Consider the following 18,063-nt stretch of genomic DNA (forward strand, 5'->3'; position numbering starts at 1 on the left):
TAAGAGATGAATAGTTTTTCCTCAGCTGAATCAATCTTTCCCCTCTGAACACAATCCCAAACACCTCTTACGTACTTAGTCGAGATCAAAAGTCCACCACAAACGCAGCGTCCTGATGGAAAGTCCTTCTGGAATCCTCTAGTGCTCAAGACTTTAATTAAATCATCCCATATCTCGTAAGTTACTCTGACTGTAAAATATTTATCCCTGAGAGTTAATGGCGCCGGGACATTATCGTTAATTTCTCAGCTTTTCTAATTTAAGTACCATTCATGTTGTTCATATAATCTGGGCGGATGTAATCTCTTTAATAAAGTTTAGATGTTGGCTAGAATTTCCATTCCTCACTCTTTAAGCAGCTAATAAAGGGGGTGGCTTATCTAGCCTTGAGCATTTGACGGAGTAATCTGAGAGAGAGAGAGAGAGAGAGAGAGAGAGAGAGAGAGAGAGAGAGAGAGAGAGAGAGAGAGAGAGAGAGAGAGCCCTTGGTGCTAATATTCACTGAGTAGATGTTAACCTAAAAGTATATATATATATATATATATATATATATATATATATATATATATATATATATATAAATATATAAATATATATATATATATATATATATATATATATATGTTTGTGTTTATGTATATATATATATATATATGTGTATATATATCCACCTCACCAGGAGTAACCATAATAATATATAAGTTGCTACGTCTAGTAAATCCCAGCTTCCAACTCCACCGCTAGTCCCTCCTAAGTTATGAAACCTTCTCACCTCTGAGGTCCTGGTAGGTACGGTGATTCTCTCTCTCTCTCTCTCTCTCTCTCTCTCTCTCTCTCTCTCTCTCTCTCTCTGTCAAGCAGGACATATGACTTAGGCCAGGCGGTAAATCGCCTTTGGTAGGATTAGTGTGTCCTAAGTAGAAGAGAAGTTAAGTAAAGTTATAATGTAACCATTTTGAAATTCTAGTATTGAAACTTACAGATTAGGTTTTGTTACCTTGTTATCGAGATAGGATGAAAAAAAACTAATATTTTACAAAGGTACAATCAATTTACACAGATTTACCGGTCACGGAAGTACCTGCTAAAACCATTTCCCTGATAAGAATTAAGGACAGGCGACGTATTTCTGCCAAATATGGTGGGGGTGGGGGGGTTGGTAGGAGGGAGGGGTGTAGGTGGTTGTTGGGGAGAGGAAGTGATGAATGCATGACTATGAGATAAGGACAGTATGTTTCCAGTTGCAAGCACAATATTGCATTCAGAAGGATTTATGGGAATATGCTTGGATTCATGCATACGTTACTTCTTTCTAATGAACACCGCATTATTTAGAAGCTTGGATTTCAAGTCAATGTCCCCTTTGGGCTTGTTCCATATGAATAGGGTTCATCATCTGAATAATAATAATAATAATAATAATAATAATAATAATAATAATAATAATAATAATAATAATAATAATAATATGTAGGCCTATTCTATTAGTATACTCGTATACAACCCGTGTTTCTTTTGAATGTTAAGGAAGTACAGTATATCATCACTTATACTCAGTACTTTTCCACGAAATGGATTAAATGGCAGAAAAATGAGAGAGAGAGAGAGAGAGAGAGAGAGAGAGAGAGAGAGAGAGAGAGAGAGAGAGAGAGAGAGAGAGAAAGCGTTATTAGAAATAGATGTAGTCATTAATATTGACTGAAGATCTGTAGACGTTTAAGAGTAAATAACTGATAAATGTGTGTGAGAGAGAGAGAGAGAGAGAGAGAGAGAGAGAGAGAGAGAGAGAGAGAGAGAGAGAGAGACCCTCAAAGACCTACTTCCATTTACTCAATACCTAAGAGAGTACTCATCACCACCACTGAGGAAGGGAGCAATTATCTCCTTTTCTTTCTTCCACGCCAGAGAGAGAGAGAGAGAGAGAGAGAGAGAGAGAGAGAGAGAGAGACCCTCAAAGACCTACTTCCATTCACTCAATACCTAAGAGAGTACTCATCACCACCACTGAGGAAGGGAGCAATTATCTCCTTTTCTTTCTTCCACGCCAGAGAGAGAGAGAGAGAGAGAGAGAGAGAGAGAGAGAGAGAGAGAGAGAGAGAGAGAGAGACCCTCAAAGACCTACTTCCATTCACTCAATACCTAAGAGAGTACTCATCACCACCACTGAGGAAGGGAGCAATTATCTCCTTTTCTTTCTTCCACGCCAGAGAGAGAGAGAGAGAGAGAGAGAGAGAGAGAGAGAGTGGCGGGGGGGGGGGGGGTGTTAGTGAGGCCATATGCCAACCCCCAAAAGGAAGTTTGGCAATAAACAGAGTCAGGACGATTCCCATTAGCATAAACTATTGCCACACGCGTTGCGAGAGAGCGCGGTTGTTGTTGATCCGTCAGACCCACCTATCCATATTCATGAGACGGCGGTTGGCCCCGCGTCGAGTTGAGGATTTTCGAGATTAGGTCATCTGCTCCTAATCATCTGTTTTGGGGCTGGATATAATCCCACTGGATAGACTCTCTCATTTCTCCTTTGCGTTTGGTTTTTTTTCTGCCTTTTTTTTTTTTATTTCGTTTTCCGGGGATTTTTAGTCTCTTGTTGCCAGTTAGAATTTTTTTCTTTTTTTTCAAATGGACTTCATGTTCTTTACAAGCTTGAATTTCAAGTCAGTGACACCTGTAGGCTTGTTCTGTATGGACATGGGTTTATCATCTGACTTATAATAATAATAATAATAATAATAATAATAATAATAATAATAATAATAATAATAATAATAATAATAGTAGCATGAGTCTTAAAATGGAGAAGCAAATCCACAGTTATGTATATGCACATATATTTAAAGATATGTACATACACATAACTGTGGATTTGTTACTTCAATAATAATAATAATAATAATAATAATAATAATAATAATAATAATAATAATAATAATAATAATAATAACTGTTGCTTCCCCTTTCTCTATTGCTCTCAGGCTATCTGTCTCTCTCTTTACGGCAACTTTCATCTTTATTTATCGTCCTCTCTCTCTCTCTCTCTCTCTCTCTCTCTCTCTCTCTCTCTCTCTCTCTCTCTCTCTCTCTCTCTGTCACACACACACACACACACACACACACACCTGACTCCCGATTCCCAGAGCATCACGGAACATTCATCAAGTCATCAACACATGGCAATAAAACTAGCAGTATAATCAACGGACTTCAATCTTCCGTGCGATACTTTTTTCTATTTATTCTCCAGATAGGATCGCATGAATTCCAGTTTATTTCTTTTCAGGCCGTGGGACTTTGAAAGCTTACGGATATTCGCCCGTCATAGAAAAACATGTCATTGATCTGTAGTTTTCAGAAAGGAAAATACGTCAGAGATAAAGGATAGATGTGAAATCACGCAAGGTTCTAGCTGTCTAAGGAGAATAACCCCGTAAGGGAATAGTGCCGTCAGTGCACCTCATGCCGTGCACTGTAGGCATTGCTTCAGGTTCTTCGCAGCGTGCCTTCGGTCCCTAGCTGCAACCCCTTTCATTCTTTTTACTGTACCTCCTTTACTATTCTCTTTCTTCCATCTTACTTTCCACCCTCTCCTAACAATTGATTCATAGTGCAACTGCTTTGAGGTTTTCCTCCTGTTACACCTTTCAAACCTCCTGTCAATTTCCTTTTCAGAGCTGAATGACCTCATAGGTCCCAGTGCTTGGCCTTTGGCCTAAATTCTACATTCAATTCAATTCTAAGGAGAATCAGAGCGAAAGTAATTTTTTTTTTATTTAAGAAAAACAAATACCTCTCGCCGTATTTTGTAGAGAGCACTTCCTCCGGGCTAATAAAAACCACTGACTTAGGTTTCTATACGGAAACAGACAATTGCAGCAGAGGTTACTACATTATCGCATTTACATTTTAGTTAACTCGTACTCATGGCTAAATAGAGGTCATAAAATACTGACCCAAAATATATTTAAGGGAAAGCCTTCGCCTTCATGGAAAACCAGGTCACTGGGTAATTTTTAAGATATATATGTTATGGAAGGGAAACTGGCAACGCTTTAAAAAATACGAAAGGCAAAAAAAAAAAAAAAAAAGAGGCCTAGTCCAAAGGGTGGCTACGTAGATATGTTTACCCCGAAAGGAAATATTTATTCCGCTAGATCCAAATAGACACAGAATACAAATTTTCCATCGTTAGGTATTTTTACCAGGGAGCTTTTAAACTTCATAGATATAAACTCATTTTTTTTTTAAAGCTAACAGATGCTATCAGCCACGGTTACTGAAGTGGAATTTTCCTCGTCGGAACTTGCGTTTGTAAATATGAAGTGAATGAACGGAAATCCTGCAGTAAGCAAAATATATTGGGACGAATCATGCGCATGCGCGCATTAAATCGCTTTCGTTTATATTGACCATTACAACAGATCTGTGCGTATGCAGTATATATGAATATATATATGTGTGTATATATATATATATATATATATATATATATATATATATATATATATATATATATATATATATATATATATATATATATATATATATATATATATATGCGCATAGAATCATTGACACACTGAAGTGTATCTTGGCATAGTTTGTCGAGATGACAGAAGGGTCATTACCTCATGCGGTGCACTGTAGGCATTACTTGAGGTGATAGAAATTCATTTCTCGCTATAATGTGGTTCGGATTCCACAGTAAGCTGTAGGTCCCGTTGCTAAGTAGCCAATTGGTTCTTAGCCACGTAAAATAAGTTTAATCCTTCGGGCCAGCCCTAGGAGAGCTGTTAATCAGCTTAGTGGTCTGGTAAAACTAAGGTACACTTAACTTTTAACTTGAGGTTCTTCTAGATAAACACATAGAAGAAGAAATGGCTGCTAATATGAAGAGGAGGTACGGACACGCATACAGTAACGATTTTGTTTTTACAGCGTCACGTGACTATTTTTCCAGCCTGGCAGTTCCATAGGCTTTCAAAGACTGGAAACAGTCTATTCCTAAATTTTCTGATTTACTTTCCAGGTCCTGGAATACGTCGGAAGCTATTACTCTTCCAGTTTGGCAATCCCATCGACCTTCACAAACTGGAAAATACAAACAATTATCGCCAAATCTTCTGATCTGCTTTCCAGGTCCTGGAATACGCTGGAGGCTATTACTCTTCCAGTCTGGCAATCCCGGCGACCATCACAACTGGAAAATACAAACAAACTGTCGCTAAATCTTCCGATCTGCTTTCTAGGTCCTGGAATACGTCGAAGGCTGCGACTCTTCCAGTCTGGAAATCCCATCGACCATCGCAAACTGGAAAATATACAGTCTATCGCTAAATCTTCTGATCTGCTTTCCAGGTCCTGGAATAGGTCGGAGGCTTCTAATCTTCCAGTCAGGCAATCCCATCGACATTCACTAACTGAAAATGAAAACAATCTATCGCTAAATCTTCCGATCTGCTTTCTAGGTCCTGGAATACCTCGAAGGCTACGACTCTTCCAGTCTGGAAATCCCGTCGACCATCGCAAAATGGACAATACGAACAATCTATCGCTAAATCTTCTGATCTGCATTCCAGGTCCTGGAATACGTCGGAGGCTACAACTCTTTCATTCTGGCAATCCCGCCAACCCTCACGAACTGGAAAATACAAATAATCTGTCTCCAAATCTTTCTGGTTCCTGGAATACGTCGAAGGCCGCGACTCTTCCAGTCTGGCAATGCCGTAGACCCTCACAAAATGGAAAATACAAATAATCTATTGCAGAACCTTTTGGAACACTTCCCGCCAACCCCCCCAGACTGGAAAATGCAAACTCTCCATTACTAACTCCTCTACTCTGCTTTCCAGGTCCTGGAATACGTCGGAGGCTACTACTCTTCCAGTTTGGCCGTTCTTTCGGATGCCGGCCATCTCCTGAGCGACTTCTGCGGGTTCCTAGTGTCCCTCGTTGCTCTCTCCCTCATGAGACGCCCTCCGTCCAAAGCCATGAGTTTCGGGTACTATCGTGCTGGTAAGTGTGGCTGCTAAGTAAAAGTAGTCGAGTTTTGTCGAGTTTCATTCAGAGTTCCACACCAGACCTCTTGTAATTTTCAATACTTGATCGCAATTTGCATTTGGGCAAAGGCCCGTGCTGGCATAAGGCCAGCTTAATCTACGACACAGTAAATCTTGTAGTGCAGTAGTACTAGAGGGAACCAATGGAATAACTGTATGATAATTTATTTTTATTGTTTTAAGTGTATTTAATATCCATTATATATTAAATCAGCAAACATGCATATCTTTGCCTTTCATAACACCCCCTGTCTCTCTCTCTCTCTCTCTCTCTCTCTCTCTCTCTCTCTCTCTCTACACACACACATACATATATAAATATATATATATATATATATATATATATATATATATATATATATATATATATATATATATATATATATATACAGTATATATATAGTATATATATATATATATATATATATATATATATATATATATTATACATACATATCTATATATATATATATATATATATATATATATATATATATATATATATATATATATATGTGTGTTTATATATATACACATATATATAAATACATACTCTATATAATATCTCCTTAAACTCACATACTGTCACTATCCATTTACTCAGAAATTGATTTTCCTTTTTGCCAATCGTGTCTGTTAGGATGCAATCGCCGATCGCATTCAGCGACGTTTTGACTGGCAAAGCCACCGAGATTACAGGGGAAGATCAGAAAGGAATTTTTTTCTGTAATGGTATTCCGATTCCCTTGCCAACAGTCGGTGTTAAATCCTCGAATGCATTCCGCTTCGATCCGCGTTTATTAGTTCGTTTTAGTTTTCTGTAAAAGAAAACTGTTGTGCCGGCTTTGTCTGTCTGTCCGCATGTTTTTCTGTCTGCTCTTTTTGTCCGCGCTTTTTTTCTTTCCGCACTTTTTTCTGTCCGCACTTTTTTCCTTACGCACTTTTTCTGTCCGTACTTTTTTCTTTCTGCACTTTTTTCTGTCAGCACTTTCTTCTTTCCGCACTTTTTCTGTACGCACTTTTTTCCGTCCGCTCTTTTGCTGTCCGCACTTTTTTTTCCGCACTTTTTTCTGTCCGCACTTTTTCTGCTCGCCCTCAGTTCCTAAAAACTACAGAGGCTAGAGGGCTGCAAATTGATATGTTGATTATCCACCCTCCAATCATCAAACATACCAAATTGCAGCCCTCTAGCCTCAGTAGTTTAATTTTATTTAAGGTTAAAGTTAGCCATGGTCGCGTTCTGGCAACGCAACAACACAGGCCACCGCGGCCGGCTAGGAGTCTCATGGGCCGCGGCTCACACAGTATTATAACGAGACCACCGAAAGATAGATCTATTTTCGGTGGCCTTGATTATGAGCCGTACAGAAAACTGGAATGGGCCGAAGAAACTTTGGCGTTTTTGTACTTGTTTAGATTAGGAAAAGGATGTTTTACTTTAGTGATCTCTCTCACTCGTGTTGTTCCGCTTGCGGACGTTCATCTTCATTGGTGTGTGTGTCTTTTGGTGTCTTTTGATTTCTTATTATTATTATTATTATTATTATTATTATTATTATTATTATTATTATTATTATTATTATTGTCTTTCATCTCCTTTTTAGATTGCTCGTCATCGTCATGTTTTTAATTCCCTGTTTCTTCCTCTTAATCTTCTTATTCTTTTTTTTAATATTATTTTTATTACTAAGATTATTATTCATAAAAATCTCATAATAGCATGAGTCACTAAAATGGTGAAGAAATCCAAAATGGTATATATATATATATATATATATATATATATATATAAAATATATATATATATATATATATATATATATATATATATATATATATATATATATATATATATATATATATATATATATATATATATATATATATATATATATATATATTTCTTATAAATATTCTTACATTTACCCAATTGTGGAATTCTTCACCATTATTATTATTATTATTATTATTATTATTATTATTATTATTATTATTATTATTATTATTATTATTATTATTTCCTACTACCATCCATATCTACAAACAACTATTCTTGATTGCTTTCAACCAGCTATTCTATTCTTGTTTCACATTCCGATTCCTCTCAGCAAAGCCCCAAAGAGTTATTTCAAATTCTTACCATTTTAGAAAAATAACTGATTATGTCAATGACATGGAGTTAGATCATAACATCAGTAGATTTATGAAAGCACTTTTTAATATTTCCTAATTGACAAGATACTTAGATGTATAGAGAAGACAAGGAGTGAATGAAAATGGTGAATAACTCTGATATCGATATGCAATTACAATGAATAACACGTTCAAGGATTCAAACCGGATTTTATTATAAGATTATTTACGGACATTTAATCTTTTTATGAGGGCAAGAAATTGCTTTGAAGACTTTTTATGAAATCACTGTGCAAACTCTGTCAGGCCACTGTAGAGAAGCCAGTTGATGAAATCAGTGTGGAAAACTTTGTAAGACCACTGTAGAAGGCCAGTTGATGAAATCAGTGCAGAAAAAGCCGTGAGGCCACTGTAGAAAAGCCAGTTGATGAAATCACTATAGAAAACTTTGTGAGACCACTGTAGAAAACCCAGTTCTTGAAATCACTGCAGAAAACTTTGTGAGACCACTGTAGAAAACCCAGTTCTTGAAATCACTGCAGAAAACTTTGTGAGACCACTGTAGAAAACCCAGTTCTTGAAATCACTGCAGAAAACTTTGTGAGACCACTGTAGAAAACCCAGTTCTTGAAATCACTGCAGAAAACTTTGTGAGACCACTGTAGAAAACCCAGTTCTTGAAATCACTGTAGAAAACTTTGTGAGACCACTGTAGAAAACCCAGTTCTTGAAATCACTGCAGAAAACTTTGTGAGACCACTGTAGAAAACCCAGTTCTTGAAATCACTGCAGAAAACTTTGTGAGACCACTGTAGAAAACCCAGTTCTTGAAATCACTGCAGAAAACTTTGTGAGACCACTGCAGAAAAGCCAGCCCATGAGATCACTCTTCTACTGTTAATATGATGACCAGAAGATGCGCAGTACAGCAATCAGGACTTTAAACAAACGAAAAATTAGGACAAGAAACAATTACCATCTGGACACAAAGACCAAATGCTGGAACCAATCTTGATGCTAGTTGGCATTACCATATATATCGATACTCATAACTCGTAGATGACGACCTAATAACGTTATGCATGTAATCATCGAGGGGGTGAGATGAGTTGGAAATTTCTCCGTAATTACTTTCCTACTGAACTGATTATGTTAGAATAATTAGAATAATTCTCTGAGCCTTAATAACGCACTGGTGATATTTCGAGTAAAGGTCAGTACGTTATATATATGTATATATATATATATATATATATATATATATATATATATATATATATATATATATAGTCAGTGACCCTTTTGGAGGGCGCGTTTCCTATGAATTGGGTTCATCTTCTTGTACCAGTTACCTACGTTTCGTCACTCCATTTAGGTACTTAGGGAAATAAAAGTCCTAAAATAAGTAACAAGAGTGACATTATAAATCTTTGTCCAGATGCGATAACGTCAGAACTGAAATTTAGCTGTTTGTTTATATGACATCAGTTCTACCCTAGTACTTGAAAAGGACTCAGTTTTTAGGTATAGCTTTTGAAATTCAACTTGGGAAGATATCTCAAGGGATCCCTTTAGAATTCCATAATTCAGCAAACTGGACCAAATGCTCTGATGTATCTGCAAATAGAAACCGAATGGGTCGGTGAGGTCACCGCTCCACTCGCAAACTTTCCCACCATGTTTCCACTCATCAGAATATGTTCGCACGGTTATCACGACAGAATTGTATTTCCACAACTAATCTTAACCCCAATCAGCAGTTTATATTCTTGGCGAGTGTTGTTGAGAACAATTAAACCCCTGCGCGATGTTTCTCCCGTACATTTTTGTTCGGCTCTCGCGATGCGAATCCCTCCAGGCTAAGCGGTGACGAAATCTGGGAAACGGTTGAGATCTATTGGAAGAAGCGCGTTTGTTCCGCGCGGGATCGACGTTGGCCTAATTAGCGCCAGCACGTCGTCGGGGCAAACTTGGGCCGTAAAAGAGAGGTCTCCGGCCGCAACTTGCACAATGGAACACCTTCTAATCGAACTCATTAAATAAGTAATGATATCTGAGACACATACATCATTATGAGTTTGGGTGCTTCGCTTCTCGGAAGGAGGAACAACGGGTAGGGGGAGGAGGAGGAGGAGGAGGAAACGGCACTAGGTTGAGCGGTCCCCCGATGTTCAGGTAAATCAGGACATAAGGAGGGAAAGGGGGAAGTTGACTGAATTATTCGAGCATTGCAAAAACGAATATATGAACACACAATGCATACATACATACAGCCTCTCACATACAATACATACACACACACACACACACACACACACACACATATATATATATATATATATATATATATATATATATATATATATATATATATATATATATATATATATATATATATATATATATATATATATATATATATATATATATATATATATATATAGAGAGAGAGAGAGAGAGAGAGAGAGAGAGAGAGAGAGAGAGAGTTCTTGGAAATCGAATCTCCTTGTAAATCATGTAATTCATTTGTTGGGTGAATGCTTATGCCAACAGACGACCAGGGAGATATATACTGTAGATAGAAAGATGAATAAATAGATAGATAGATAGATAGATAGATAGATAGATAGATAGATGGAAGGATTCCTGGCATATCGATTCTCACAACGGAGAATGTGGCTGTTCATTTTCTACAAAATATTGAGAATCTCAAATTGCATTCGCTAATGGTACATACTATCAACAAGTAGATCATTATCACGAAAACAACGATTCACGTTAATTTCCTCTCAGATCACAAAGGATAAATTTAATTTACTATATATGAAACGTTAAACTACTGACCTTCCTGATTTTTTTTTATTCAATTTCCTTCCCTTAGGAACACCGTGACAACTTGCTTTTTCCCTTGCAGTTATCATTTTCAAGGTCATGTTGACGAGAATCTGTTTCATTCTCTAAAGGATTTCTGATACGTGTTTTCCCATATTTCCTGCCAAAGGTATCCTTCAGTTACGTAGAATGAAATAGTCAGTACATAGTCCTGCAACGGGAAGCTTCCGTTATTAAGAAAATAATATCAGTTCTCTTTTGAATTTTACTTTTGCATAGAAACTTTCGTGGAATAGTTGTAGGAGGCCGTTGCTACGACGAGAGGATATCTACATCGACAGATCCTTGGTTTTACGTTAATTGTCAGTAATACAGGTACACAGGTGTTCATTATGATGACGTGAGCAAAGGCTTTTTGTTCTGTTGTTACGAAGGCTTTTTTTGTCACTTAGGAGATGCGACAGTATATGGGTTTTCCGTAATCTGCAAGATTGGAAGGAGTGCCCTTTATTGAATTATAGAGAACCGTCTCTGAAATATAATTTCGCGATTTATACGTAATATCTAAAGAAGCATATATGCATTAGATTCACGGTGATGCGTGATTACCAAGAAACGAGATGGAAGATGTATCTGAACAAAATACAAAAAAATTCAAAATTAAAATATCAAAATCTGTGAAAGATTTATGAAAAAATTATAAAGAGATTAAAAATGATCTTTTCGAAGATTTTTCTGAAAAAAACTTAAAAATTCAAAATAGAAATAAAAAATTGTGAAAAATTGATGAAAGCATTAAACATTATAAAGCGAGTAAAAGCAATCTTTTCGAAAAAAACGATTCCAGCTAGAAAACTGAAAAACAATTCTTGAAAAAGTATAAAAAATATTAAAATAAAATCATTTTTCTTTTCAAATTGATCTGAATTAGTATGGATTAAATACCCAATGTTTTGTTACTGTCCATCAACTCATCATTTCATGATTGAGGAAGGGTCATCAAATTGTCCAGTGAAGGCGCTTTCAAGTCACGATGGAAATTGAGGAGGAATAGATCTCACTGGAGACTCCACGTCCTCTTAAAAAAAAAAATTAAAATTAAAAATTGAAAATTTAAAAAATAAATAATCCTATATATTTGAAAAAAAAATAAAAAATAAATAAAAAATATAAATTTAAAATTAAAAATCAAAAATTAAATAATCCAAAACTTCGAAAATGGACGAAGAAATTATAAAAAGATGAAAAAGAAACCTTTCTGAAATCTGGAAACTGGGTGGAAAAAAAGACTAAAAATGTGGAAATTAACAAAATTCAATCTATTTTCAAATGAATAAAAAAATACAAGTTAAATGCCTGGAAAATGGGTGAAAAAACGATGAAAAATGTGGAAATAAAAAATAATTCAATTAATTTTCAAATGAATTTAACTTAATGTCAGTTAAATGCCTGGAAAATGGGTGAAAAAAACAATTAAAAGTGTGGAAATAAAAAAATAATTCAGTTAATTTTCAAATGAATTCAACTTGATGTCAGTTAAATCCCTGGAAAAAATGAGTGAAAAAACGATGAAAAATTTGGAAATAAAAAATAATTCAATGTATTTTCTAATGAATTCAAATTAATGTTAATTAAATGCTTGGAAAATTGGTGACAAACGATGAAAAATGTGAAAATAAAAAATAATTCAATTTATTTTCTAATGCATTAAAATTAACGTTAATTAAATGCCTGGAAAATGGGTGAAAAAACGATTAAAAATGTGGAAATAAAAAATAATTCAATTTATTTTCTAATGAATTCAAATAAATGTTAGTTAAATGCCTGGAAAATGTGTGAAAAAACGATGAAAAATGTGGAAATAAAAAAATAATTCAATTTATTTTCGAATCAACTCAAATAATGTTAGTTAAATGCCTGGAAAATGGATGAAAAAAGATGAAATCTGTGGAAATAAAAGAGAAACAATTGAATCAATTTTCAAATGAATACAAATTATTATTAGTTACATGCCTGGAAAATGGGCGAAGAAACGATTAAAATGTGGACATAGAAAATAATTAAATTTATTTTCTAATGAATTCGGTTGAATGTTAGTTAAATGCCCGGTGTTTTGTGTCTAAGGAAGGGCCATGAAATGATCTTAGGAAGATGCTTTCAACTCACGATGGAAATTGAGGAGGAATAGATAGATCCCGCCTTAAGTACTTCACGTCCGCTTGGCAGATTGAGGAAGCCTGTAATGGCTTCCGATCTCGAGACCTCTCGAGGACCTGGCGAGGACCTGTCGATTTGGGCAGTCCAGTGACTGGTTCGTGGACACCAGTCCGACCGGGAGAGGAGACACTGTGCTACATCTAATTTATGACCTCTTTTAGAGATTTGTTTAGTTTTGCTTATGTGTTTAGATTTTGTCCGTTTACGTTTATTTATCAACAGCTTTCAGCATATTAATTCATTAGTTTTTAAATATTCATCTATTTTCTCAAACCATACGTTTAGTAAGTAAAGGTTGTTGGTGACAGAGACATTAAGAAATTGACCGCTTCTTTGCCAAAACATTTCTGGTTTGGTTGAAATATTTATTTTATTATTATTATTATTATTATTATTATTATTATTATTATTATTATTATTATTATTATTATTATTATTATTATTATTATGAATGAATTAGGGAAAATAAAAACATTCACTCTGCACTACATCCAAAATTAGATAATTACCAATTTTCATTTGTAAGGGAATTATCAAAATCTTTTCTTTATTATTATTATTATTATTATTATTATTATTATTATTATTATTATTATTATTATTATTATTAATGAATTATGGAAAATACAAAAATTAGGTAATTATTCATTTTCATTTGTAAGGGAAACTATTAGTTAACATCATAGGCAAACATGGAATACCCCCTGGATGGCAACAATGAGCATGTCATGGGTATAAGAGAGAGAGAGAGAGAGAGAGAGAGAGAGTGTTGAGAATTCAGATACCCAACAACTTTATGCAATAATTCTGAGAGCTATGTTTTCTTATCTTAATCAGAAATGATGGATTTTTCCTCATTATTCGTATTATTTTTTCTTCTCCCTGTCTCTTTTCATATGGTCGTTTACTGGTTATTTCTGCTGTGTCCCATTGTTCCTCACATATCCCTTCTCTCCCTACTCTTCTTCTTCTTCTTCCTCCTCTTCTTCTTCCTCCTCCTCTTTCTTCTTCTTCTCCTTCTATACCACCACCTCCTCCTCCTCCTCCTCCTCCTCCTCCTCCTCCTCGTCCTCTTCTTCTTCTACAATCGCTGTCAGCCCGTCCGAGTTACGACGATCTCGAAGTTAAGAGCGATCCGGCTAATTTCAACCTTGCGAATATTCCAGCGATCGTAATTCCCGGAATAATTCACCTGCTCGGGTCGGTATTACCTGACAGAATACCTAATTTCCATTAAAAGTTCCTCTCCAGACGCGCCGGCGGTGCTCGATAACCTACAAATTGCCAGCAAATTGTATAATCTATGATCCCGTAAAGTTATGGTCTCGAGGAAAGGCTCCTTTTATAAGGGGGAATATTTAGGCCCACGCGTTTTTCTCACTCGGTTGTGCTGAAACAACTTGGGTGTGAATATAATATAAGGCTGCTGAAAATTCCATAAATATCGAAGGTTGGGCAGTAGATTTAAGCGTTTTAAGAGGCTGGGAAGAGTAGTAGGTCATAAAATATGACACCGTAGAATATTCGTTCCAGCTGTGTGGACTTCAGAACATCCAGAAATAATTTCTACCAATAGCTTTGGCAAGCTTTCTTTGACATAACACATATAGTGAAAGGGAAGAAAATTATCATGGAAAGTATGACAATAAAAAGCTCATTGCAACTATGTAGACTTTCAAAACATCCAAGACCTGATTTCTGTCAAAAGTTTCGGCAAGCTTTCTTTAGCATGTCTTAACACACGTTTTCAAAGGAAGGATATCATTGTCATACAAGAAAAAAATGACCATGAAATATGACCCATTCAAAGGCAGGAAGTCATATATGCTCTGACGTGCTTACTTCGAGGATGTGGCTTCTAAGTTTGCTATTGGAGTGGAATATAGAATTTAAGCCAGAGGACAGGCACTGGGACCTATGAGGTCATTCAGCGCCGAAATGGAAATTAACAGTAAAAGGTTTGAAAGGTGCAATAGGAGGAAAACCTCGCCGCTGCACCATGAATCAGTTGTTAGAAGAGGGTGGAAAGTAAGATGGAAGAAAGGGAATATGAATGGAGGTACAGTAAAAAGAACGAAAGAGGTTCCAGCTGCAAAGAATCTTTAGTAATACCTTCAGTGGCACGAGGTGCACTGTCGGCACTACCCCTTAAGGGGGGTAATTTTGTTATTGAAAATAAATGTAATTTCCGCATTAAATACTTTACGGTTGAAGCCTTCTGTACAAATACTACTGGTTCTGCCATCGAGAGGAACGCAGTAAAATACAGGAAAATGGGCGCAGATAGATACATCAGATCTGTCCAACTCCGTCATTGCTGGCAGTCTGCTGAAAAGGTTAGAAAATCTACGTCAGTATGTCTTATTGGCTAATGAGACATGCAGCTCATCAGTTTAAACTGTCGGTATAATCTGAAGTGATTTTTGTAGTAACTCAGTTCTTTATCAGTCTGAATAATGGTAATTCTAACAACAGTAACATTAATCATAATCAGGATAATCGTGATGATAATTCTATTCTTGGTCATTATGATGGTACATACATACATACATACATACATACATACATACATACATACATACAGAATAAGACACCTAACCAGTTAAGATGCAGTTAACATCGCATTTTCCCCAACTCTAACTCCTTTAACTTCACCTCCTCCCAACTTCTTTAAGCAAGCATTAATTCCGCCCTTTCTCCCTGCAGAAGTTCTCGGTTCAGTCGCCTCGGTGCTGATCGTGTGGGTGGTCACTGGACTGTTGGTGGGCGCCGCCGTCCAGAGACTGATGAACCCAGACTACACTCTGAATGCGGATATCATGCTTGCTATGGCAAGCGTCGGTATTGGAATCAACATCGTGTAAGAATTAAATATATATAGATAAACAAACAAATAATACAAATTCTAAAACAAATAAGACTTGCGTATGCGTTTATTCAAAAGAAAAAAATTCAAATTCAATAAAAATTAAAAGCCAAAATCCATAACTTACAAATGAATGACTTTTCATTAAATATGCAAGTGAGTAAATATCTAAAAAAAAATCTCAATAAATTTGCAATATATATATACATATATATTTGCAAAATTATTGATTTATTCTAAATAAATCAAAATGAAAAACCCAAATGCGTAACTTACGAATGAATGAACCTTTCATTAAATATGAAAATGAATAAATATATAAAAAAATCTCAGTAAATTTCCAGAATAAATATATATATATTTATATATATTTATTAAGATTGTTTTTAGATATCTATTTATTTGCATATTTAATGAAAGATCATTCATTCGTAAGTTATGCATTTGGGTGTTTCATTTTGATTTATTTAGATTTTTCTTCTGAATAAATGCATTCGCAAATCTTATTTTTAAAATTTTTTTATTATTTGTTTATTTTTTTACTTTGGAATAAATACATGCATACAAGTGGAATGTATGTATGTACGTATGTATGTACGTATGTATGTATGTATGTATGTATGGATGAATGTATGCTGATTTATTTAGAATTTCTGTAGTTGTTAATTTCTATATTTGGAAAGAATAATATTGTTTCCATCAACCAGAACAGTTCGTTAGAATGTATGTAAGCACGTATGTGCTTGAAATCACAACAACACGTGGTGTATGTATGTTGATGTGACACAGTGAAAATCAAACACGGGTATAAATACCCAGTGTTTCAGAAAATGAAACAAAGGGTAGGATTTATACCCAGTGTTTCATTCTCAGTTTGGTACATCTGTATGTATGTGTATGTGTATTTATGCATGTATGTATGTATGTATGTTGATCTAATCAGAGTTTATGTAGCTATTCATTGCAACAGAATGTATGTATGTATGTATATTGATTTATTCAGAATTTGTGTAGCTTTTCCTTTCAACAGAATGTATGTATGTATGCATGTATGTATGTATGTGTAACCATTCTATAAACATAAATAAGCAGATTAATGAGAACATTTGAGAAATTCATTTTCCAACGTGTACGAAAATCTGTGAGTTGCTGTACAGAAGAATAATTTGTATCTGTTTATTTATTCAGTCACTTATGTATTCCTTTATCTATTAATTAATTCATTCATTTTTCATATATTCATCTATTTATCCATCTATCTATTTCTATATTTTTCATTTGTTTACATATTTATTAATTTGTATATCTATTAATTATTCATCCATTACGTACCTATTTATTTATTCAATCATTTATTTATTTATTTATCTCTTCATTAATCAATTAATTTTTTGTATAATCATCTATTTATTTATCTATCTATTAATTGATTCATTTTTCGTATATTTATCTGTTCATTTATTTATTTATTTATTTATTTATTTATTAATTCATTCATTTTTTATATATTTATCAATTTATTTATCTATCTATTAATTCATCAATTAAATTTTTATATATTTATCTATGTAATTACCTATCTATTAATCAATTAATTCATTTTTTATATCATCTATTTATTTGTCTATCTATTAATTAATTCATTCATTTTTTATGTATGTATCTATTTATCTATCTATTTATTAATTAACTAATTTTTTATATATTTATGTATTACTTATCTATCTATTAATTAATTAACTAATTTTTTATATATTTATGTATTACTTATCTATCTATTAATTAATTCATTCATTTTTTATATATTTACCTATTTATTTATCTATCTATTAATTAAGTCATTCATTTTTTATATATTTATGTATTACTTATCTATCTATTAATTAATTAATTCATTTTTTATATATTTACCTATTTATTTATCTATCTATTAATTAAGTCATTCATTTTTTATATATT

The 18,063-nt window shown here is 34.3% G+C and overlaps 1 protein-coding gene across 2 annotated transcripts in view; it reads left to right on the forward strand.

Annotated features, from left to right (window-relative positions):
• LOC136848229 (proton-coupled zinc antiporter SLC30A2-like) overlaps window positions 1–18,063 on the forward strand; it is a 79,819-nt gene that overhangs the window by 53,606 nt on the left and 8,150 nt on the right. For both annotated transcript variants that reach the window (XM_067120581.1, XM_067120582.1), the window contains exons 6-7: window positions 5,850–6,012; window positions 15,945–16,098. In XM_067120581.1, coding sequence (XP_066976682.1) covers window positions 5,850–6,012; window positions 15,945–16,098 — 317 coding nt within the window. The remainder of the gene's footprint in view (window positions 1–5,849; window positions 6,013–15,944; window positions 16,099–18,063) is intronic.

The sequence above is a fragment of the Macrobrachium rosenbergii genome, chromosome 18 (assembly GCF_040412425.1).
Source record: "Macrobrachium rosenbergii isolate ZJJX-2024 chromosome 18, ASM4041242v1, whole genome shotgun sequence".
NCBI classification, from domain to species: Eukaryota; Metazoa; Arthropoda; class Malacostraca; order Decapoda; family Palaemonidae; genus Macrobrachium; species Macrobrachium rosenbergii.